This window comes from Seriola aureovittata, chromosome 5 (genome assembly GCF_021018895.1).
Source record: "Seriola aureovittata isolate HTS-2021-v1 ecotype China chromosome 5, ASM2101889v1, whole genome shotgun sequence".
Lineage (NCBI taxonomy): Eukaryota > Metazoa > Chordata > Actinopteri > Carangiformes > Carangidae > Seriola > Seriola aureovittata.
The window spans coordinates 17,558,749-17,584,738 of record NC_079368.1 but is presented as its reverse complement, the minus strand read 5'-3'; the positions used below and the strand labels follow the sequence as shown (position 1 = coordinate 17,584,738).

The 25,990-nt window shown below is 40.6% G+C and overlaps 1 protein-coding gene across 2 annotated transcripts in view; it reads left to right on the top strand.

Moving 5' to 3' along the window:
- cfap299 (cilia and flagella associated protein 299) overlaps nucleotides 1-25,990 on the top strand; it is a 77,547-nt gene that overhangs the window by 5,455 nt on the left and 46,102 nt on the right. For both annotated transcript variants that reach the window (XM_056375692.1, XM_056375691.1), the window contains exon 3: nucleotides 12,556-12,646. In XM_056375692.1, the coding sequence (XP_056231667.1) occupies nucleotides 12,556-12,646 (91 nt within the window). The remainder of the gene's footprint in view (nucleotides 1-12,555; nucleotides 12,647-25,990) is intronic.

Sequence of the window (25,990 nt, the reverse complement as noted above, 5' to 3'; positions counted from 1 at the left end):
AGCGACTTTATTTATATAGCACCCAAAAAAATTTACAAAGTGCTTTACAATAAAAACAGAAATGCAAACAATAAAATCCAAACTAAAATATACTATAAAAACAACAGTCAATAAATGGCCCTGCAATAAAAGTGAGTCTTAAGAAGAGATTTTAAAAGAAGATATGTTTATTTTCTCAGTTTTCCTAGTTTCTCAGAGCCCACTGTGATGCCTTCGGTGACTTTGTTCTGTCTGATCAACAGAACAAAGCCTAAAGATATTCAATTTATTATCATATACAACAAAGACAACAGCAAATTGCATTTTTACAAAACACAGGATCAATGGGGAGCAAGTCATCAGGTCCATGTCCTGCATGAACAAGGCTTTTATTTGCCCATCTGTCTAAATCCAGATCAAAATGCTCAACATAAACAAGCTGAATGACTAAACTACAAACTGGAGTCCTGTGCAAACGGCCCCTCCCGAGGAAAGTGATCACACGGATTTTGTTCTCATTCTTGATAAAGCCATGTGGCTGTGGTATCTCCTTTGATGACAAGCCAGGACAGACTCCAAATAAGACCATTCAACACACACACACACACACACGCATACACACACACGCATACACACACACGCATACACACACACGCATACACACACACACGGCTTTGGAGTATCCAAACATTTACCTGCTAGGTGTTGCATTTGATTGAACCCTCAGATGCTTATCCAAACGTGCAGATGTCTCACTGTTAAACCCCCCCCCCCCCCCAAACGTCTGTGAACATCAGTGACACTGGTGAAATGGGAGCCTCCACACCTGCAGTTACAGTGATATTAGGCCACAAAGCCTTTCATCTTGTCCCAGCAGGATCCAGGGAAATGTTGTACGCGAACGCTGGGATGTTATATACACAGTAGTCTGTTCCGTTTCCAAGATCTACATCCATGTAGACTCTGTTTCAAAGGCCGTGATCCTGAGATGTGTTTGCATGTGTCCTGACTTTGTTGGGAATACAGGCTGAGATACACCGCATTGACAACTTCCAGTCGGACCTATTTTAAAGGAGAATACGAGTATCAAATTCTCATTTTATGCCGGTTTGAAAGGTTTGTGGTTTGCTCCTTTGAGGATGACAGCAGCTGTAGTTTGTAGTGGATTCACCACAGTCACAACGGATTCCAGTGTTACAGCTAAATAAATCATCTAAATGTAAATAAAGAAATTTTTTAATTTTTAATCTAATCGACAAAGCAATATTTAGCAAAATTTAAATGGAAACACTTTTTTTCGCATTCAAGTCATAGCGCCTGTTGTGTCAGGCCCCAGGGAGCCGCTTCCAGCTGTCATCACATTAAATTGTAATGATATTGCAAGAGGAGAAAACCCAGCTTTATTCGCATTAACATCACTCAATAGAAACACACACCATTCGTAATTGTGTTTGTCGACTTTTCTAAAAAAAAAAAGAAGCTTTTATTTTGTGCAGAATTGCAATTGAAACTTGGCTACTGTCTTGGTGTAAGTAGCAAAACGCAGTAAAAAAGAATAAAAGAAAAAATGTTTGGTTGGGAACCACTGCCGTAGACGATATGTCTTAGATCTTTTGTGAATCAGAGGTGAAGGCAGCTTCTATCGCGCGTGATTAAAACAAGCTGCAAATTGCTTGAAAAACAATCAAAGAACACACAAAAACACTTAAATGATCAATTATCAATTGATGAATTTCAGTTGCTCTTCAAACCTACAGGGGCTGAATATCTGATGATCAAAAGATGCATTTTCAGTGGATTATTTCTTTTTAAATATTTTCCCTTTACGAAGTCACACTTGGATCTAGCTGTGCGTGTTTAATGAGCGTCAACACCACACAGAGTAGTTAGTAAGGGAGTGGAGTTGTTCCCCATTTGCCTCTTTATATTGAATTTGACAGGAGCCAAATACAAAAAACAATGAGAGATGTTTAGTGCCGGATTTAAAACACCTGCCCATTTCATTTTAACGATTTGTGTTTTAAATTCAAAGACAGTCTCCTCTGGCTCACTTTTCTTTTTTTCTTTTTTTTTTTGCCATTATCAATTATAGAGTGGCTTTTTTTTGATTGGCGCTCTGCAGTGGACAGATGGAAATGCTCTGTTAATAATCGGACGTCGCTGGGAAAGACATCACTCATAACAGTTTCACAGTGTGTTGTTCTGAGCTGACCGGACCGCAGCAAGTGGTTTTTGAATTCACTCCAAGGCAATTAACCAAGCGGTGTTATGCTATTTCAAAAGGAAAACACTTTACATTGGATGTGATCCTGTTCTAGGTAAATGATAGCTTATAGCAAATTAATGTTTTTTTTTTTGTTTTTATTTTACGTTCAATGTAACCCTTAAATAATAATCTGATACGTCTGCTGTCTTTGAGGCTTCCTTACACTTTTGTCAGTCATTATTTGACCTTGTGACACTGTGTGAAAAATCTTATTACATTTCACCTGCTGTTTGGATTATCGCTCCAAAGCTAACAACCTGTAGGTGACTACGAGCCGACATGTGTTTTGTATATATATATGGTTTTTGAAATAATTAACAGCTTTAATTGCTTTCCCACCCTTGAAAATTTGACATCTTGCAAAAGACCTTGACAAGACAGAGAAAAAAAAACTGCACAGCACTTGCAGACTGTTTCCATCAAAAGTGGTCAGTTTGAGTCGTGTGGCTCCCCCCACCCCACCCCTTCTCTCCTCTCTGTCTAAATGCAGATTGCTCTTTCCTTTGCGGTTTTCTGATTGGACTTCCACCAAACTGACCCCCTGACCTCCCGTTATGGTCACACTGTGAAAACATGGGCCCCAAGATGCAATGTACCACCTGCAAAGTGGCTGAGCACAATCAGTACAGTGTTGTGAAAATGAATGTGAATGTGTGGCCACAAAAGCTGGCAGCTGTACGGTAAACAAACTAAATGTAGTCGTTCTTTGGCTAGAAAAGAATCCATCTATCCAAATGAACAAAGTGAGGTCAGGAATAGCCGTGCATTTGGATTTGCATTTATTTATTTCAAAAACATGTACTTCCCTACAGACTTTTACACTTGCACATATCCTCCTGTGGCACTGGGCAGCCATGCTGTTTTGGGAATGCCTTTCGCCTCCTCTGCAGGGCTTAACCTATGTCTCCTAAGGCATGTCTTTTTTCACTGCTCTGTCACTCCTCTGTGTTTTTTCCCCTTCCTTTCTCTTCTTTTTAACCTCCCCGCGCGCCCTTGGAGACCTTTAGTGCCTGCAGGTGTATAAATAGAGCTGTTTTCAATTAAGGGCTAACCTCGCCTGTAGCGTGCATCTGATCAATGAATGCCCCTGCACCTGTGGTAATAAAATACCAAGGGAGTGGAGATAGCGCTGTGAATGCTAATCAGATGTTGCCCTGTTGTTGCCCTGTCTCATTCTTAAGGACAACACGCTCCTCCTGACAGCTCGGCAGTGAAAGGGAGGGGAGGGGGGGCACATCACAAAAAAAGACCAAACAAAAGACCTAGTGCTCTCATCAGACATAAGTGAAATTCAATACGTGATTGAAAAAAAAGGAAACTGCATGAATGAGATGCTTAGTCACTTGTGTGGTTGTTTGGTTAGGGAGAAACCAAATGGGTCGTCAGGATCAACAAATACATGCAAAGAACAGTGCGGGGGTTGTGATTTCCTGTTTCAATTCAGGATCAAATTTCAAGCTGGTAAAATAAACAGATTAATTTGATTCTGAATCTTTGATTTTTGGCCAACTGTTGTTACTTAAAATGTGGAAAGCTGAATCTCAATCGATGTGATAAGGTCCTGAAATGACTTGAATATGAATAGTGGGATCAGATTTGAGAAAATGCCATCAAACACCAACCCTACAAAGTGTTCAAGAACAATTTAAAGATGTAGGCTAGTGTCAGTACCTCAGGACTTATATTGTAGCACAACATAATATCTTTTCTTTTATCTTTTATGTAATATTCTCAAACTGCCAGATGTTGGAAATCGTGTCCCATTGATTCAAAACCAAAAGACATCCAAATTAGAAGTCTCGATAGTTTAGCATTTTTCATCCCAGATAAGAATAACATTTGATCTAAAGTCAGAGACAAAAGAGAGGAGAAGGGGAGCACTGCTGAGCAGACGTGAGGCCTCCATTTCCTGCCTGCTCCAGCTCTGGCTCGGGCCCAGAAGTCCATGTCAGCATATGTCCTGACCTCGCGTGCTCACGGCAGCGCTGCTAGGTTTCCATCAGGCTCCCCGCGATCTCCCCACAGTGCAAACCACAGCCATGCTCATTGTCCATTGTGCTGCTACGTTTTTACAGTCTGCCTCAAGAATTCTCTGCTCTCTAACTCTCTCCTCTATATTAAAAGTGAGCCATCACTTGCTGCGCCAAGTAAAACCAGTGCCACGAACACGCACAGCGAATACATTTCACTGCGGATCCAGCCTCCAGATGCTTAGCGAAAATAAGATTGTGGATGTGACTGACATGAGAAGCCTCGCAAAGCTGATCCTAGGCTCATTTTTAGCGAGCCAAACCACCGCCACTCTCCTCCACTGCTACTCTGGCGAGGGCCCTCGGGCGACGAGGTTTTGCAGTCTCTATTACATTTGCTGTCAAGCCAATTGCCTTCCTTGCACTTTGCGATTTTGGACGGGTGTGTAAATTTGGAGCTCTCCCCTGCAAGCTCTGTCCAGAGACACACATCCTGCCAGGCTTAAGCTCACCACCACATCCCACCGCACAGCACATACATCAACACACACGCCAGTTTAGGACCAGCTGGTGCAGCAGATAATAAATAACAAGCTGCTGTTTGACCTGGATGTTGCAACATTTTAAAAGTCATTTCATATTTCATATTAATGACTTGATAAATGAGGCATGTGTCCTCGCTCACTGGCTGCATCTAAGACACCAAAAAAATATTGTGATTTATTTTCACACAATAATCCTAACTCAAAGTCTACCACAGATTTTGTTAAGATGCGGTCTGGTGGACCCGACGGCTTCCTGATTCCAGCGTGTTCTGCTTGCGTTGCATCGCTGCTGCGCCAAAAACGTTTATTTACATTCACACTATATACTATACTATATACTATAGCAAAATGCAAACACTGTAGGCTGATGCAGACAAACAGAGCTGAGTACAAAGGGTCAGATTGTGATCGGCCATATTGTATTATTATATATAATTTATAAAAATATACCTGGATTGACCCCAGTAATGATCCTTATCTATTGATGTAATTAACAACAGAATTATAGGGAATGTTTATGTTGTGGCATATGTACAATAAAAAAATTATCTACCTTAAATTATTTTTATGGTTATTCATGCTGTGACAGCTGAGCCCAATTAGGGCCAGGTGATATGACTTCAAATCAACTTCACAATTATTTCAAACTTCTACCTCGATTACGATTAATAATCATTTATTGTGGCGCTCTTTTATTGAGCCAATCAGAAGAGAGGTTCAGAGCCTCATCCCTTCAGATTGACTCACTGACCTGTTGTTCCTAGAACTCCAGAGAGAAGCCTGAGAGAGGAGATGTAAAACTACACTGAGATGGATTTTGGTTCTTTAAAACCACAAATATATCTTCTTATGGATCAACACTTCAACAAATAAAATATAAGAAAAGTGTAAAATGTGTAACCTTTAAACAAATTGGTGGTGTTACCTTCGGTCGCTATCCATGTTGCATTCACCACTGTCTGGTAGTCGTGACTGATCAGGCCCAAACAGCAGTTCAGCTGGTCTCAGTTTCTGTCTGTCCAGACTACAACACAACCCCGGAGTTTTAAAACTAAACCAGGTCCAGCAGTGTTTCCAAAAGTCTCTGTTTCCGGGGCTTGAAAACTCCATAGTAGTGTGGACGCCAGGCGTAAAGGTAGAAAAAGAGATGCTAAATGACAACATATTAGTGTGGGTGTAGCCTGATGCTCAGTGTTTGGCACGTGACTTAACATGAGGTAGTATTTTTTTTTTAAGGGGTCAGTCGATGAACGCACGCATTGGGGAACGTATTAACCAAATGAACCAACATAAACAAGATTAAATTGGCGAGAGGTTCTAAATGTCGGTTAGCCTTAGGCCCAATGTTTCCTCACAAAAAGTAAAACATTTCCAATGTACAGTAGCGATATGACGCACAGGTCCCCAAGAACAAAAATAATTTAAATCTCACTTCTCTTAAGATGCACAGGAAGAGCTTTGAGCGATGTTGATGTGCTATTTTCAATCATATGTGATAGAGGCCGTCTTGCCTTTACCACACCCAGTAGACTATAGCTAAGTGCCCCTGATAAAGGGCAGGAAATGGTTTCCACATCACAGCTTTTCCCATCAGGCTACCAGGCCACACAGTCATCTTCTCCTTTGTACTTTCTAAGGAGGATGAGTGTCACGGATTAAGTGGCCTGCAAGGTTCTCCCGGCGGCAAGGTCTGTATGGAAAGGGTCTCTCATCTGTAGTTGAATTATTGCCACCTTGTTTTAATTGATTTTGCAGTGTAAGCATGACTCCATAGGATTTGGACAGAGTTCCAGCTCCTGAGTAGTTCCAGCAGTATATAAACCAGAAATAAACCTGTAAGAATTTTCTTGCTAAGGAAATTCTTCACTAATCAGCAGTTGAAATGAGTTGAAAAATACTTTTAAATGATTTCATATGTGTTGCTTTGCATTACAATGTAAGCTAATAAACTGATGAGGGAGAAACCACACTCTTAACATGTGCGAGACAGACAGCCACTCAGGGGTGAGGGCTTGTTGCCTCTCTTCAGGACGCACTCACTCTGGAGAAGATGATCTTCTCCAAGACTTGGAAATTTCCTGCAGCTCTATTCAGCTCTGCACATCTTCACAGTCTTAGTCTCTTTCTGTCCCTGTTTGGACGACAATATCAATCTTTGAATACTGAGGGATTTGCACTCCACGTTCCCCAAATGGAACATGTCTAATTTTGCCTCGAAAAGAAGTCGGCATGAAAAGGATGACAGTGATTCCTTTGATCCATGCTCAAAAAAACATGCAGCTCTCAGGCAGGCAATGCACAATGTGCAACCTCCCCAGCCCCCAAAAGCCAATGTGGCCACAATACACAAAGAAAACTCAGGTAGAATATCATGCGTAGCACATGTGTAACTGATACATTCAGCTCATTGTAATCAGAGGTGACAGAGGATTTTAGAAAAAGCCCAAAATAAAGTAAATTGTCATGCTGTGTGGAATTTCCCTTGACGTCCACCGGCCCAAAATAATATTTTCCATAAGATTCATTTTCCCAAGCACTCAGGAAAAATATTCTGGTACAGTATGTGTTGTTTCTGAAGAAATCACTGTATTATTGAAAGTTCCCATCTGTCATACTGTCAAAAGCTGCAGGCTAATGAAAGCTTCAATCTGCTAATCCTCCTCCACAATACAAGGAGAAATTATTTCAAAGCACAACGTCTTTTACCCGACATGACATGAAAATCAGCTGGTCAGTCAGTTTGCCAGTTTGCTGAATGTTTATTTGCAAAACGAAGGCTACGATTTAAGAAGGAATGCAAGGCCCCCGTTCCTCAAATAAATTTTTAATGACATTTCATTAATTACACTGGAAATTATTTGCTGGTGCGCATTTCAGCATGTGTGAAAGAGGACACAACTTGGTCCAGAATCACATTTGTTTGGCATGGGTGGATGAAATCACACAAAACAGTGTATTGAATTCCTTAACCATTCCCTGGAATAAGTATAGACTTAGACTTCTGTAACTCGTATATCAATGAGGCGCTGGTTCGTGGTTTGTCTGTCCTCAGGTCACTATTCGTATAGGTACCTGCCACTACTGACGTTTTCGGAGATTCTCCAAGGGTCGATTTGGCCCTTGTTAAAGTCACTTAGGACTTTACATCAGCCCCCGCATCCACCATGTTGACTTGTAGAACCGACTGGTCACGTAACGTCTAATATATCCAAGACCTTGACATGCGCTGTTGTTCCGAGATCATCAACATCATTCACTTCATCTGGGAGTGGCGTTTCGGCCCGGTGCTGTCGTTCCTCCTTTCAGCTGTGCAAACAGATAATGAAATTGTCTTTTGAGTCCAGCAAAGAGACAAATCATTGTTCAGGCTGTAGGTCAGTGACACTTAGATTAACACTTAGAAAATACTTAGAAAAGGGTGAAAGGGCAAGCAGACCAAGTCGTGTCAACTTTGTCAAAATAGCACTGAAAGACGCAAACTATGGTAGGTGAATATTAGAGTCTTTCACAAAAGCATCATGTGACAGTGGATAAATTTAGAGTACAAAATACATTTAAAAAAAAAAAAAAAAAAAAAAAGGTTTTCAACTGGAACCGAATCCACATTTCATAGAACTGCCCAGTTGTTTAAGCCATTTAAACCATGGTTAATGTAGAAAATGTCTAAATGAAGGAGTTGAAATAAACTGTATCGACAGGTTGTGATTCTGTCCCATTTACAATTTCAAGTAAAACAGTGGTGCAACAACTTTGTCACATTATATCGTTCATTAAACTAGATATTAGAAATACAAAAATAAGAAATCCAGGACACGTCGCACAGGGTTAGAAAGTTATTACTTGTTATTACTGAGTTTCAAACATTAGCTCAGGAGGCTTATGGTCTGGGGAGAAGGAATGGCCCTGGGTTTTGGTATGGCTGAGCTCGTTTCACTGTAACGCTGTGTTTACACATGTGTAAACACACTTGGAGGACTTTTGCTGTGCAGCAACAGCTGTTCACCCCCAACAAAGGTGGACAAAGCGTCACATGAACTCCAGTTTACAATCAGGAGGCACATTGATTGATTATTAATTCATGCCATAGTTATATAATTGGTGAAATGACTGGAAACACGGCTGAGTTGATGGCAGGTGCTGTTTACTACTTCTGCATTTCTAAATATGGTTTGCTGCTTACTTAAAAATCTTTATCTTTTTCTGTTACATAGTTTTTCTGTTCGAATGTTGGCGGTCACTTGCCAGGAAAACTTAGGTTGTCTGAAGCATTTGCACAACAACCAATTGTTGTGCAAATGCCTCAAATGCTCACCAATTTCTGGTGAGGATGGTCCCAGCAGATCCCGGGTGTGTTTTTCACTTCTAGCCGACACATAGCAGCAAATACACTTTGTAAAAATAATGTTATATCTGTAGGACAGATGTTCTTTTTTTCAACAAGCCAGATGATGACTGTTCACATCCCTTCCTCTCTTCTTTTTTTTTTTCCTAATTCCAGGGCCCACCTGCCTTGACCACAGTCCAAAAACAAGACACTTAAAACACAGGCCCAGATCACAGTTAGCTTAATACCTAGTCATTAGCCGCTAATAACCATCATTTAATCGTGAAATTCTTGTTATCCCTCCTAAATGAGGCTTGATAAGAAATTTGTTAATTGACGGGAAACTCAAACTTGCAGCGGTCCATATGTTTTGCTGAAGTATTATTCACTCTCCGTGACTGTGTGTGTTGCTTTAGCTACTGGATGGGGTAACCCCAGTCACTTGCCTCCTCAACACCTGTGTTTACTTTGGGGCCTCGGCCCCCATGACCCAGCAGCAATCCTTCACTCACTCAGGAGATGGAGTGAGGTTCCAGCCTCCAAATATGTGCTGTCCCTGCACTTTTACCACCATGTGATTCCTCTAAGACTTTCATTATGGGGCATGGGCCAAACGACAAGTATAAATTACAAACCTTTTCCCAAATTCTGGTAAATTTAAACATTCTGATTCAGAGCTCTTTCACCATGATGTTAAGCTAGAGCAGAAATTGGCTGTTTGTCTGTGTTTGTTGTGGCTGTTGAGGCTTTTTAAAGTGCTTTGGGAATGGAAAGTGGATCTGAGGAGCCATTAGTGTAGAATATAACTGAACTTGTCTTGTCGTTGGCCCGAGCAGCAGACAGAACTAGATGCAGTGATTTTGAATATTCAGCAGTAATATAAAGATGAAAGAAACAGATTTATAACTGGAGGATTGCTGGTTGAAGCTTGCAGGTGTTTTCAGGGAAGTTGTCAGGGTTTTTGCGAGGTAAGTAGGACCCAAATGCAGCTAACACATGGGAGACGGTGCAGGCAGGTTTATTAAACAAAAATCCAAAATCCAAACATGAACATGGCATGAACGTGACATGAACAGACGTGAACAGACGTGAACAAACCCGGAACTGAAAAGGGACGAACCGACACAGACAAAGGGGAGCATAAGGACTATATAGACAAGGGAGGCAAGGATGATTGAACACAGGTGAAACACATTAGGGCAGGGCAGACAATCACAGACACAGGACCAAGACAGGAAGCAAAAACACTGACACACATGGAAACCAATTACAAAATAAAACAGGAAGTGCAAAAACTCCAAAACAAAACTAACAAAAAGTGTCTGCCATAGCAAACCATGACAGAAGTTTGGGATTATGACTTCCTCTCACGGCTTCTGTTAAGGGCTAAGTGCTGAACCTTCGTACTGTTTTGGTTCAGAGCAAACTGCCTGTTTACCTTTCAAATCAAAACAATTTAGCTAATTTTTAACTGTATTTTATTTAGAGAAAGTCCTTGCACAGTTTTCTTGTACAGAGGTTTATCTTCTTTTGTTAGATAAAACTGTTTTCAACAGCATGTTTGTATTTCTTAGAGAAAGGTATCGAAAAACATTTTGTTTTGGTGTTGGTGTATAATATTGTATCTGCACTAATATAGAAGAATTCAAGGGATATCCTGCTCTACTTTTGTGTTTTGTTTTAGTTGAAGTGTTCTTGAGAAAAGCATTTTGATGCCCATCTCAAACAAGCAGGTTGTTTGGTCCCACAATGCACCTGTAGTGTGAGGAAAGGGCCACACATGATATAACTGTAAATACACCAGTGACTTCATCTGACTTCATCAGATAAAAAAATGTGTAAGGATGAAACTCAATATTAGGACTGCATATTGAACTTTGATACTTTTATGGACAACAAAAAAAAACAGCAAAATTGTTTTGATATGAACGAGGATTGAAAAATGCCTCACCATTTGGTTTTTGCTAAAATGGTTTGATAAACTTGGTATAGAAAAAAGTATCTGTAAGAATCAGAATAGAGAGGCTCTGAATTTTCAACTGTAACTCATGAAACTACAAAATTGATAAAATGGAAACTTGAAAACAGCAAGATAAAAAGAAATCCAACCGTCAGTAAAAGAAGGTGGGTTCAGGTGGGCCGTACTGGGGGCATGGTTGAGGGTAGTGTCTTTTTCGTTGTGACATCACAAAGCTCCAGAAGTCCTGGTTTTAAGGCTCAGTTTCTGAATCCGGGCTGTGTGCATTTCTCTGTGGACTGAGGCTTTGATACTTTCACAGTATTAATATAGAACCTAGACCTGATCTATAATCGAACATCACATGGATGTCTATCTTTATACAATATGAGACCTTTAAATTCTCTGAAAATTAAGTTATTGTTCATACAGTTCAGCCCCAATATGTAGTTAAAAACTTGAGATGTAAATTTATTGACATGCATATGGAAAGAAATGTAAAATCAAACCTTTTTCAACACAGATTATCCTTTCAAATCTCCCACATCAATAGAGACAATTTTTTCTCCACTGTACTGCTCCTGTAACCTCAGTGAAGGATCGTTCTACATTTCTTTTTACGGTCTTCCTTCCTCTGGATACCACATGTGAGAGGTCACCACTGACCTGTTTACTGCCTATAAGATGTTAACTTGCTTCGGATCTGATCAAAGTTTCTGCACAGTCAATTCTGGATGCAGGCCAGAGTTCTGTTGCTCGTACTACAGTGTTAACTGTTCAAATATTAGTGCCAATGTTTTTTCAGGTGTGGATACGTTAGTGTGTGCCAGAACCCAGTTTCCATGGAAACAGGCCAGCCTAAATGTAAAAAAAAAAAAAAAAAAAAAAAAAAGCTGCCATGGTATCATATAAAGCCATTAAACTCTCTTTTGATTAATATTTCTCAGCTTTCTGAAATTGGTGAAGGCAGCTGTGACGTTCATGGGTTTTGTAGTTGTCAGCTTTCTGTTGGAGAAGGAACATTGACCTCTCAACAATATTTATGATGATTTCTGTTAAGAAATGGTATTTGGACTATTCGGGAGTGTCCTGGGAGCTTGGCAGGGTTGGTGAAGTGCTGACATAGTAGAGGCAGGTTGAGTCCGCCTCATGACTTTGATTACATGTCAGGCTCGCTCACTTTTTCTTTTTGCATATTAATTAATTGCTTAAACTTATTTAAATATTTGATGAATCGTACATTTGGAAAATGTGACACTGTGTTTACAAATTGTCAGAAAAGTGACATGAGAAGAAAACGTTCCTCTTAACGAAATTACATCAAAATTTTACTACATTAGAATGAATAATATTGTTTAGTTAATTGTTAATGTAGAGTTAAGCCTGCGTACACTGAAGCTACAGTATATTAACGGGTGAAAAGCTTCCATAAGGAACCTTTAAGGCTCCATGTGACTTTTTTTTTCTCAGGTTAGGAGAAACATTTCAAACCGTTCGAGTGTTGTCTTTTCCAGGACACTGGCAAGTGCAGGAAAAGAACTCAAAGATAACTTCCTGAAAGCCCTGGCAGAGCGAGAGGAGGCCAACCGCAGTGGGAAAATGACTGTGAGTACATTATTACAGCACTCCAATTGCTACGTAATGGGATTCCCCTCAAATATTTCTGCAATTCCATTAGGATTGGAACAAAATCCATACTGTGTCAAGTTGAGTGGAAATGTTCTCCCCCCCCCCCCCCCCCCCCCGCACCCCACCCCCACACCCACTCCACAGACCATGAGAGCCTGCTGCCGGCCCTTCTCCCATCCATAAAACTCTGTTTACCAAACTCTAACGACCCTGTCCTGTGTGTGCTGTTCATATTGAACCAGTACAATAATTTATAAAAGGGCCTCACCTGAGGAGCCTTCAACGGGTTTATACAAATCTGAGGACAATTTATGACTCTTACCACTATATGTAGTTTATTTAACCTTGCACCAACACTTTGAATTTTCACAACATAAAGTGTATGATTAGTCTTAAAAATGAACTTGTTTAAGTTCTGGATTACCAGCATTGGTTATTTTTCAGTAACAATCAACAATCAATTTATAGTTTCTTCGTCTGGGGCCACTAGTAGACCTTCACTACTTGTGAAGGTCTTTGCAGACAGGTAAACAGGAACCGTATTTACCAACAGACATGTGCAAACATGTTGCACATGCCCAATGTAATATGAACAGAGCTGCTTTTGGACTGTATCTGAGCCTCTGTCGGTGTACCGCGACTCATCACCTGCAATAAGTGTAAGGGTCAGGTGTGTTGTCAGTCATCCTTGGTTACAAAGAATGGGTTTAGGGATGTGAAGCATCACCTTTCGGTTGAGGAAAGAGTCGTAATTTGGTACAGCTGTTGGAGAAGTACTAACCAGAAATGCCTGTAGTTGATATCAGGTAGACTGAGTGCGGAGAGCGTAGCGCTCCCTTGCGCATCCTTCTGGAAGACGTCACTGAGGTGGCCTGAAAGCTTTGCAGTGGTAAGGTAGCAGCCATGCATGAGGCTTATATTAAAATTCTGAAAGTTTTAAGGCTTCGTTGCCTGGAGGTGGAGGATTGCCTGTTGCTTCTACAATTGCTTTCTGGGCTTAGAGAAGTCTTGTGACAATGTAGGAATTCTTGAGCTGGGGCTTTTACTACCAGCTGTCCAGTCCTTGTTTATCTGTAGTGAAAGGTTTGGTTTCAATTCTCCACCCTGCGAATGCCTCATCACAGATTCTCTTTGTGGTTTCCATGGGCACAGTGCATCTGATCAGGTGCGAGTGTCCAGTTGGCTTCATCAGACCACGACCTCCAGCACACAGGTGTGAAGATGCCAGAAAATGGTCAGAAAATGAATCCTTTGTGTTGGGGAAGGAGCTCAATTATCTTTAAGATGGAGCATGAGATCAAAAGGCATAAAGGTGCAGCATCTGCAGTGATGCAGGCATCGTATTTCCTGCCGTTGGGAAGCTGGAGCTTTGAATATGAGCTTAACTCTCAGTTTACCAGTGTATTTATGCTCCAATTCTCAGCTAATGACCGAAACAATTACAAATAAAAGCAGATGAAACCAGTGTTCTTCAAAGAGGTCAGGCTTTGAGTGGGACCTTGGAGCTGATGTGCCTCCAGCTCAGTTGGTTTCGGCATCCAATCAGGATGTTGTGGACATGCCCAACTGGGAGGAGACCCCAGATTTGTGATAGTTGGATGGATTACATCCCTCACCAGGCCTGAAAACACCTTGGAATCTTTCTTCCAGGAAGAGCTCGAGATCGATGCTGAAAAGAAGAACTTTTGGGATAAGTTGCTTATCTTGCTGCCACGCCAACCTGCTGCCTACATGGGAATATAAATGTATAGATAAAAGGCTAGAAAAGCATTTTAATGTTTATTGCTTACACATCTGTCCCGTCAGAAGTCAAGCTTTGCTGATTGGGGAGCCCAGGGAGGTGTTTTTAAATCATGGGCAAAACCTGCATGCTTAATTAAACTTAGATGCACTGGGGAGAGATTTTAACCTCTGACCATGAAGCTGAATATTTTCACTACAAACCTTACTTTTAACACCGTCCTGTGTCTCTACTCACGGTTTATGATGAATGGAATGTGTACCGTTTGAGGGATTGTGCTCGGCATTGGTCTGCAGGGAGTGTTAGTGTTGACACACTTCAAATGATTCACTTCCAAGATGCTGGAGTACAGAGGAAAAAAAAAAAAAAAAAAGGAGTTTTGTTTGACCTCCATTTACCTGCCCCTGTGGGATTTGCAATTATGAGATCACATGAAGTGCATGGAGGGGAGTAGAGGTAGTAACACCAGAAGTTTCCCCACTGGATGTTCACTGTGTAAACAGTACCATGCAAAATCCCACTCTCTCTCTCTCTCAGTCCTTCATGACTTCAGCCGTTTGAGACGTATAACTGCAGCTTTTTCCACTCAAAGAAACCACCAGTGAAGCATGAGGCGATTTAAAGTATCTCTTCCTGTATACAGAAAAGGGAGCCAGAATAAAAACAAGCAAAATATCATGTTGTGTATTCCCAACATTGTTTTGCTGACAAGATATTTTCCCACCTCTTCTTAGTTTTCATCTCTTAAGAGCTTCCTCTGCTGAAAAACTGGACTGGGACGATGTTTATTTTCCTTTGAAGCCCACTCTGTTTAAAATTGGACCCACATTTGTGCACTTAATACCTCCTCTCTTTGAAACTGTTTAAGTAACAGGTAATCTTAATACAGTTCGACTAGGCTTGACCTCGTTGGTATATTTACATTACACAGATGTATTCCAGACAACATGTGCACATGTGTGGACATACAGTAAAACATGTGTCGTCTCTTGTTTCATCCATACGTTGCGTTCATTTTGTACTTCATGTATATTTTTTTAAATAATTTAATTGTAATTTGCCGGTTTGCATTGATGCATGTGGTATTTATACATAATGTTACACATGGTGTTTCCACAAAAACATCTGCTAAAAGTTGCAAACAACTTCAGGCAGTACGAAGAAGGCAGATGAAGTTTGCATTTCTTCCCTCTTATCTGTGCTGCACCTAAAATCCTCTTGATGAAAGTGTCAAATTACTCACGCTGATCTTCGATAAGGTTCAATAATAAGACCACCCTGCATCGTAAGGTATCTTTCACACTGTTCAGCGTGGGCCTTCTGAAGGACTATTGAAACAAATGACTCAAGCTCCCATCTGCCACGCTCCTCAAACCTGAGGATCAGTCCCACTAACACGTTCCAGCTTCTCATCTCTGCACACTTTTACTGCTCTCTAATGTAAAGCAGTCGCTGTCCAACAAGTGTTTTTCACTTTCTTTTCTCCTTTATATTTTATGTTTGTATTTTATTGTTGCTTTAGATATTTAAAGGTCCCATATTTTACACTTTTCCGGTGTTTTATTTGACGTTTTGATCCATAAGAAGATATATTTGTGATTCCAAGTACTAAAAACCATCTTTATGTAGTTTTACATCTCCTGTCTCAGGCTTCTCTCTGGAGCTCTAGTAGTAACAGGTTGGTGAGCCAATCAGAAGAGAGGAGGCTCTGAGCCTCTCTTCTGATTGGCTGACTGTTTTCTGAGTGATCCACTAAAAATATAGCAGATTTTAAGTAAAAACACTCAGAGAAACCATCCTGCAAAGTTGGATGGTGGGTCCAGGTGGACGGAGCTTGGTGACTGCTTTGTTGTGACATCACAAAGTTACAGGAAGCTCTAACAGCTCGTTTTAAGGCTCAGTTTCTGAATACAGGCTGTGTGCATTTCTCTGTGGACTGAGCGCTTTAATACTTTTACAGTATTAATATAGAACCTAGACCTGATCTATAATCAAAGTACACATGGACAGAGACCTTTATACTATATGGGACCTCCTAATAAATTTATCTTGCATGACATCAGCCAGTTTTCCTTCATCAAATTCCTTTGTCAAATCTGTAAAATAGGGAGATTTTTAACTAATTACAAATCTAATTGAGACACAAATTGCCTTGTTTGTTTTATTTGATCTAAAACCTTCACTGTTTTTGTTGTAAAGTCAACCAGAGTTTTCTTACATAGTCTCAAGTGTCACCTACTTAATTTATCATAAAGGGCTTCATCATTGTTGTGAAGGATTGGAAGGACACAAAAAAATCATCCATTTTAGCAACACAATGGACGAGGAGAAGAGAATACTTAAAGCTGAGTTATAGCATTCCTTTAAATGGATGACATATTCATTGTCATCTTCTGCCTTATTCATCAGAGAGGGGGAAGGGGGGGGGGTCACTCTTTTGTCCTCCTTTCATGTCACACTCAGCCTTTCAAGTCAGGTTGAAATTACACCTGTCAGTTAATATGCTTGTCAGGTTATTCTGTCTTTTCTGTCCGGCCCCGCACAGCGTCACAAAAGATTGATAGCAGACGTGACTCTTGATGAACGGAGCTCATCTTCCCTTTGTGTGTGCCCCCCCCCCCCCCCCCCCCCCCCCCCCCCTTCCCTACCTCTCCTGTTTCCTGCCCTTTAGGCGAAAGGCAAAGAAATATTAGGAAGTGCAGCTTTTTTGCATTCATCATCTTTTTTCCTCTGGAGTTTGGTCTGTAGACGAAGCTGTGGTGGAAAATCTGTAATAAAAAGACTCAAAAACAAGAAAGCTGTCATCTCCTTCTCAGACAGTTACTTTATACAGAGATATGACGTGATGTCCTTGAAGAAATCAAAATAAGAAATCAGACTTTGCAGCTGTGTCCTGATACATTTGATACATTACGTAGACAGCCTTGCATACCCTTCTAATGAATAGCTTGATTTATAAACTCGTGATGACATACAGGGATAAAAAGGTTAAGGCCATAAGTGCTAGTTTTATCGGACTGGTCTTTTCTGATTTATTTTCCTATACAAAGCTTTCAGGGCCTTACCTTCATTGTGCTTTTACTTCCCCGGCCCTGTTGCGAAAGCTGCCTCGCTGCCAAAAGTCACACACAAACAAAAGCTGCACCTGGGCAGCTTTGGCTTTATTTGCACTGGGTTAGAAGTTAAGTTTTTTATCAAATCCAGGTCACACCTGCGCAGGATGCCTGAGGGTGTCAATTGTTGGGAGGTTCACATCTGAAACTGAAGGTGTGCTTGCTGCTGCTGCTGCTGCTGCTGCTGCTGCCACCACCACCACCCACCCGGCTCCATGTTTGTTTTCAGTTGTTTGTTGAGAGGCTCTGATGGTGTCAGTGTGAAGTTGCAACACATCAGACTAAAGTTAACAGCAGTTATACATGAAGCAGTGAGTCTGACTTACCGACACTTGTAGGGTTCTTTAGCCAAAACTGATAAACACACAGAGCTCATACTTATGGAAAAGCCTGATAAGGATAAAATAATTTAGAAAAACATAGAATAAAATAATAATTTAATCCACGCTCGGATACAGATCTGTGCAACAATACAGATAGTAACAAATTATAGTGGGAAGCATGTGCCAAGTTTTATCTTTTATCACAGTAAGTGCAGTAATTAGTGAGAAAATTGCTTAATTGCTTTATCTAAAATAGATAGATAGATAGAAACAAAAAGCACAATATAAGAAGGTGTAATAAAATAAGGCATAAATGATTAAATAGGCAAATCTGCATCTAAATCTTTATCTGGTTTACTATGAGAATAATGGGACATATCAGAATATTTTACCATTACTGATGAATCTCAGTTGAATTTAGTTTGAATAGTGTTAAAGTTATTTTAATATATCCAGCTAATGGATTAAACTGTGCTGCTACTATGAGACCATATTCTTTAAATGGAAAATGTAGCTTCTCTACAACTTGTTACAGCTTTGTCATCAGGTCCAGTGGCAACATGTTAGTGAACTGCTTCCTTGTAGGGAGTTTGGACACTTGGACTGTGCTGCACATGACATGTGGTGCCGTAGTGCACTGAATTCAGTGCGTCGGATTAAAACTTGTCTGGAGGTGTCGTTCAAAATGTCCAAAAGCTCTGAAGTGTAGAAGGTGAAGGTGAGTTTTTTTTCCTCCTTTAAATTATATGAAAATGTAACCACGTTCATGTTAGACTAATAGTATGAGATTGTATTATGTCATTAACAGTGAATAACATGATGATTAATGATTAAGAAGCAAATAAATACGTTTCTTATTCAGTGAGTAAAGCCATCACTCACTCAGTCACAAGAGGGAACTTCATTAAAACAATGCACCTAGCAAAGTGCCCTGTCATAAAGAGTGAATGAGTGTGTTTGCTCCCGGCTCGTCGTCAAGCAGCAGGGCTGTCACAGGAGTCAGCTAGTTGTGTTAGTGGTGAAGAGATGCATTCAACTTGTCCAACATGGTGAATAAGAACAAATGTATTTAAAAGATTTTAACGCTTGCAAGATGTTGGTGTAAGTTTTTGAAAAGTTGGTTGACAGGAAAGGATTCATTCATATCTCATACAAACTTTACAATACCATGATTGAAAGGATGAAAATGTATGTTCAGATGTATGTTAGTAACAACAAAAATAAAACATCTGCTGGAGGGTAGGGCCAGTAATCACAGTTGCATATAATATAAGCTTGTGCACACTGAAAAAGAGGTCATTTCTCTGGTGATGAAGTTGAGCAACAGTGGGACTGAGGTGACACATTTCTCTGCAGCCACGTGAAACATGGTCATTTGTGCTAATATTGTATCTGGCTTTTAACATCCAGGTTCAGTTATATACTCTGTTTGCTTGGTGCTTTTTTAAAATGACTGAAACGTCCATGAAAGTTCCACATAGTACTAACTGCTCACAAGCAGAACAGGGGAAAGTATAGGAGTTAAATTTGTTGAGGTCAACTCTGCTACATAACAGAAAACTTGCTGATGGACCATAAATGTTAGCTCTGCTTTTTGTGAAGCTTTTATTTCAGATATGCTACAGAAAATGTAAAAACTGGTAGTTCTTTCTTCATCCAGATATGAAAATGTACAACATAGCAGCTCAGTTAATCTATCCCAGTTGATGGATGACTTTTTTTATTTGTAATAATGGAGATCAGTTGGCTTTCGCAAAAGCGAACTGTCCTTGACTTACGTTCTCAATTAGAAAAGCATGAAAATGTCATCTGACAACTTTGCACAATTCATGGATTTTACTTTTTGCAGACTTAAGAGGAGGATTGTATTTTATCTTGTTTCCAAAGCTCCTGGATTTGTCTCACTCACTGGAGAAGAAGTGAAGTTTTTTCCTCCTTTAATTTGACTATTATGTTTGACTAATTTGACTGTTCAGACATGATTTTTTCAGTCTCCCACCCTTTCAGTTGTGGAATTTCGCTGGTTGGCCTGCGCTGTGTGTCTCATGCCCAGAGGGGACATCCTGCATAAAGGAAGTGTTTGTCTTTGGTCTGTGGACCCAGCGAGTTCTGTATTGATAAGCTCCTGTCGCTATAGATAATAAGGTGGTCAGTCATGCAGCCCAGAGATCAAGTATAGCATTGAAATTAAAGAGGAATTCCCAGCCCTATTGCATTACAAACCATGTGTGTGTCCCCGCTGCCCAGTCCCTTTGTCCCTGTCATGGGCAGTAAAAATAACAATGGCAAGTTTGATTTCAAAGCAGCAGGACCAAGGTGGACAGTCTTTAGAAAGGAAAGAGTCCTGCAGGGCTATCATATGACCTTGACTTGAATGGTGTCACAGAGTTGCGGAGAGGTGGGGATAAGGCCCCCAACAGTTTGCAACCATCTATCAAGTGGACAAAAAGGAACTTTTGTCTGGAGAAGCGACCATTGTGATATTTGAGAATCAGCTAATGAGCATCTATTTTTCTTTTTTAGTTCTAAGACTTGATTTCACCTGATACGGACATAGAAACCTCTCCATGATATACCCTTAATGACCCTAAAGGAACAAGTTAACAAGCTCTAACCCTACTGTTTTAACTATCATTTTGGCTGTTAATTCATGAAGGCCCCCCCCCCCCCCCCCCCCCCCCCCAAGCTTTGAACTGTAAAACTCGGGCTGCACTTTCTCACAGTTGCAGGTCTTGAGGAAAACCATAACACTGAACTGTGAAATATTACTCTTGGCTGATTACAACACGTAGATTTCATGGTTAGTGTCTTAGTCTATAAAAAGAAAATGGATAGCCAAAGCATTATGTGTTATGTTCGTCCATGCAGCCAACATGGCAGCTGTGCCCTGTCTCTCAGTGCACCATATCTGCCACTGGGGGATTTGGAGAGGAATGAGGAAAAGAAAAGATTAAACTCGTGTTATATAAAGTTGTCTTTTTAGAGCTCTTGATAAACGGCAATCGAAAGATAATAATAGCCACCGATTAATCCAAATCATAGATATTCTATTCATATTAATTATTTAGACAGAGTTTTTTTTTTTCGGAGATATGCAGCTGCTATCAATAGCGACGCTTTGATGTGCAATATTTTCTTGAATGAAAACATAATTAGTTGGTTAAGTTACAAAAGCCAGATCCAGTGAGAACATGCCATGGGCCATTTGGAAGCAGTTTCAGGGCGGATAAAAGGTTTGTTTACCCATGAAATCACACATCGCATAATACATCAGACCTATCCCAGAATGCAAGTGGCACCGCTCACCTCAACGTTTTGCCACTGAAACGCCCGGGTGAGCCCCCACTGTAATGATTTCTTGTGGGGCCCCTCCCTCCCTGTGAACAGCTGCTATTGTCCGGAGACCATCGCCCCAAAAATGTGGCCCCTGGACCATTTTCAGAGCAAATGAAAACTGATACACTTAATCTAATCTCTCAGGATTTTTTTTTACTCATCGTCTTCAGTGGATTTTTCAAATGCACTGGGAAGACATTCAGGCTGTGGACCAGGAAGATGGGCAATCATATTAATCTTTCTACTGAGTATCAGAGGAAGTCTTGCATTAAGTAGAGGCCATCTGGGACTCTGGATAAACTATGATTGCTCTTGTCACCAGAGCTCTCGTTTTGGACACAGATGAAGATTTATTAGGAAGCAGATTCTTGAAGGGATTACTTTATTTTCTTTTGGTGTTAAGGTCCCTTATCTTGTAAGAAACTATCTAAATATCTCCTAAATCACAGGCAACAAAGACTGTAGATCCACACGAACTCACAACCTGAACCTGGGGAATCCCATAACCTATGTTTTGATATATTCCAGTGTATTTTCTCGACTATTATCTCTGACTTTCTGGATATAGACCATTACAGGAGCGAGAACAGGACTGATTAAGTAAGGAGTAAGATTTATAAGCAGTTTTGGGTCTGAGAACTCATCCAACAGTTGTGTGACGATTCAGTTGCTTGACCATTCGTGATTGGCAGCATTTCCGGCAACTTTTCTTCTTTGTGTAGGTGTTATTTTTTCAGTGGGTTTCTGCCAAGGAAAATGCCCATTGGTTATCATTAATTTAAATGCCTTTTTTGCACATTCAGCATCCTATCTGACACATTTTTGACAAATCTTGATACAGGAAGTGTTAAAGACACAGAAAAGACATTAAAGTTGCCAGTTTGTGGGAAGCTGCAGTAGCTTTTTAGAAGGTCCATCATAAGAACATACGTAGCGAACATAGGTCAATAGTAAGGGATGGTTCTGCTGAAAGGAGAGTTTGTAATAATAGATGGCGGTTATTTTCTACTAGCGCACATACAGTATGTGACACCTATGTCCATGCATGGTAATAGCAGGTCTTTGAGTTACACTTGTGTGAGTAACTCGTGTTCCTTGTGATTTTGCAGGTGAGTTCCAGACACTTGCTTCATAAAACTGTAACTATAGTACTTCTATATGATTTCGCCAATGGGTCATAGGCTAAATTACCATCGTGTTACCTCGTTCGGCGATAGATAGTGAATTAAAAGACGTGTATTGAAATGAAAAACTTCAGATTGATAAATGAAGTTTATTACTGAGTCGTTTCAGTTCCAGCTGAATGCAGCAGAAGGCCTGTAATATTCAGTCCCTTGTCAAAACTACTTTACAGAGTTCAGTTTGGCCAAACTGTGGTCTGAATATTTTCCTGTCTGACACATCAAGGTCACGAGACATTCGATATAATCTTGTGCTGTGAGGTTGAAATCATCCATTCCTGCAATCAATCATTATTTACAGTCATATTATCTTTTGCATTCCTTTCATTTGCACTCTCATAGACTCATGAACCTTGGCATGTTTTTACTCCAACTCCCGTCCACGTATGAGGAAGGCGCAGGGTGCATGTGCTTGTTAAACAGTATGTTAGGGAGGACTGAACATCTGTGTTAAATACTACCTAAAGGTTGCTGGCTTGTCCCTGGAGGAATGTGCACCTGCCATGTGCAGCCGGTGTTTTTTAGACTCCCCAGGCTCAAATCAACACTTTGTGTAACTGGTCCTATAGTAAACCTGCTTCACTCTGAAATATAGTCACTAAAATACCTTTAAATCAACAATAATGGGGGGGGGAAAGTGCATAAACTTCTCAGATAAAAGTATTCTGAAATAACAAAAGATATGGTTTTATTGATTGAGACAGGGCAGCCGTACCTTGCCGCCTTTGTTTACATTTCTTCTTGATCCCGTCTTTCTTACAACATCCCTCTGGATTTTTCTCCAAAACAGTGATTAGATCACTCCAGTTTGTGTCTGGACCCCTCTTCTTCCTGGCCGCCTCTTGGTTACTCACAGTCTGAACTCAACTTGTGAGACTCATCTGGTCTGCGAGGCTGCAGGTGTGCACTTTATCTTTTAAACAACTACTTTAACTACTGTATCCATTTTAAAGAGGATGATGCATACCTGTATAATCAACTGATCTGGACGAGGAGAGAGCAGAAATCATCGGTTGATCTAATGCTCCATGGAGTTGGTTTAAATCAAAGCTATTCAAATACTGTAGTCAGGTCTGTTTCTACAACAGCTTATCTTGGCAACAAGGAGAAGGTTTGTGACTGAACTCAAATACAAGTTGTTTCACCTTAATATACAGTACGTGTGGACGACTGTTGCAAGTACAACTGCGTTAAAGACACTCCTCAGCCTCATTTTGTGAATCCATCTTTTCACTTGCTTCAAATCAAAGAAATCTCAATGCAGCTGCACATGACGACCACGTTTTGATGTCACGTCTCTTCTGCTCTTCACCTTGACATCAGTCGAATGTCAACTAGCTGTAGTCTGAAGTTGCATTGACACAAAAACCCGAAAGCCTGTTTTTAACAGCCTGGCTGAGCACTATGTCTGGACCTCATATTAACTGTGTACACGCCAATTCGGAAGGTGTGTGTGTGTGTGTGTGTGTGTGTGTGTGTGTGTGTGTGTGTGTGTGTGTGTGTGTGTGTGTGTGTGTGTGTGTGTGTGTGTGTGTGTGTGTGTGTGTGTGTGTGTGTGTGTGTGTGTGTCTTCTGAATAAACTAAAAGTTGTAGGAGAGACATTTTGAAGATGATGATTCCCATGAGGTGAGGTGATGTGCAGTGCCGACGCAGTTAGTGTAGCTGAAGCACTGAGTTTGTGTTTACCTGTCATTCAGTCATTGTTTCCATGGTCACAGCTTGCCAGTTTACCCTGATTACATCTAGTAATAAGTAAAAACACAAGGAAAGCATAGTAAATATGCTGTATACAGAAACATATAAACAAACTAACAAAAACAAGAGACCATGTTATCACAAATTCTTCAGCAGTTCTTCTCTTTTCGCCAAGAGTAGCTTGAAGCACCATGTCATGTACGCTGCCCATCCTAATTAGTAGCTCAAAAGTCAGATGGTTGCTGCCTATTGTTTGGCCGAGATGACCGGACCGGACCCCACCACAACTCGAAAATCATGTCTACATTTTCTTCCGAACCCAGCCTGACCCATTGGGGTTCCATGTGTCTCGGGTTTGGTTTCCAACCTCTACTTAAAGCCTATAGGAATGTATCGAGCTGAGCTCCCAACAACATCTGAAAGTAAATCTGGAAGCAACTCTGCAAACACCACTTAATCAGTCTTATTCTTTGATCACGACCAAATGATTTTGGCTAACAAGGAAGCCCCGCGAGTGATGAACCAATCCATTTATGGTGAAAACACTGACACTCGATCTGGGAATTCAGCTAACGCTTATCCGCTCTTCAGCAACATATGGAGCACATTCTTCAGAATCTTCTTTGTTTTATCACTACACACTGGACTGCTTTGGCTGTGTATTATTCCACCTGAGTAAATAATGGACGGCATCTCTCCTACTTAGAGCGGTGCACATGTCTTCCAGAGGCGTCCAGTGCAGGCTTCAGCCCATCTACCTTCCCTCCTCGTCTTTCGGCCCAATAACAGTCACGTACCTCTCCCTGCTATCTCAGAGCAAGTCCAGGAGTTTGTGTTTTTGATTCGTATCCTGAGAGACCAGCTGCTATTGATGGACAGCTTCTCATCAGGTCAATGTCAGTGTGTCTCTCTGTTTCCTGCACATAGTCCCACTGAAATGCCAAAGACTTGAGCTCATGGTTTAACTTTCAAGCTTCTAAAATCTAGACAGGCCAAATTCTCAGCATAGTTTCATGTCATTGTAATGCATATTAACACATGTATGAGGTTCAGAGAGAAATGCAGATGGTTTGAGTCTGTTAACAAATACAAGGGATTTGAAATCTGTTACATTTGAGCTACCTGCTATTAAAGAAAGGAGATTCAGTTTTAAGGTCTGTTTTAAAGAAATTCCCTTATTCCTAACACATTTAATTAGACAGTTAAAGCCAGAAAGGTATCAACATGGGCTCTCCAAAAAATTGGAAGAAAAATAAAAGTTGACATAGTTTTTTTTATTTATGTAATGAAGAAGAAAATGACCTAAAAGCCACGGGGCCTTACCCAAAGAGAAAACACACTAATTAGTGCGGCTCGTGTAAAAAATGAATCACACCCTATAAATCAAGCTCACAATCTGTCTGACACTAAAGGCTGCTATATGTCACATAAAGGTGTTGAAACCGATAAAGGTATTTGCTTTAATGATCTTTGTTGGACGGCAAACAGGAGTGAAATGTTGTGCACGCCCGTATTTGTCAGAGAACCAATATGTAACCTATTTATCTCATGTTAGATAGCGAGCTCTAAAGACTTGTTTGTGATGTGTTTTAAATGCTTCAGGATGCTTGTATATCACTTCATAGTCAAGTGGTCTCATATTGAGGCACAGCTTCAAATCATTGTAAAAAAAAAAATGTAGCATTTTAAGGATTTCTCCAGTTTACCTACACTGTGTCCTCTGATTTGTTGACTTAGACTTCTGTCATCTAGGCCACTTGGTTAATTTCTTTTTTTTTATCAGGTCCATTGGACTTAATTGCCTTTATTGAAAGCCATAAAGCCGGAGTGGCCTAGCTTGGTATTAAGAGTAGGTTTGCCCAGTGGGAAAAGCTAACGGTGTTGACAGTGCGTTGTATTAGCCAGACAAGCTAATGGTCAGCAGTGGATG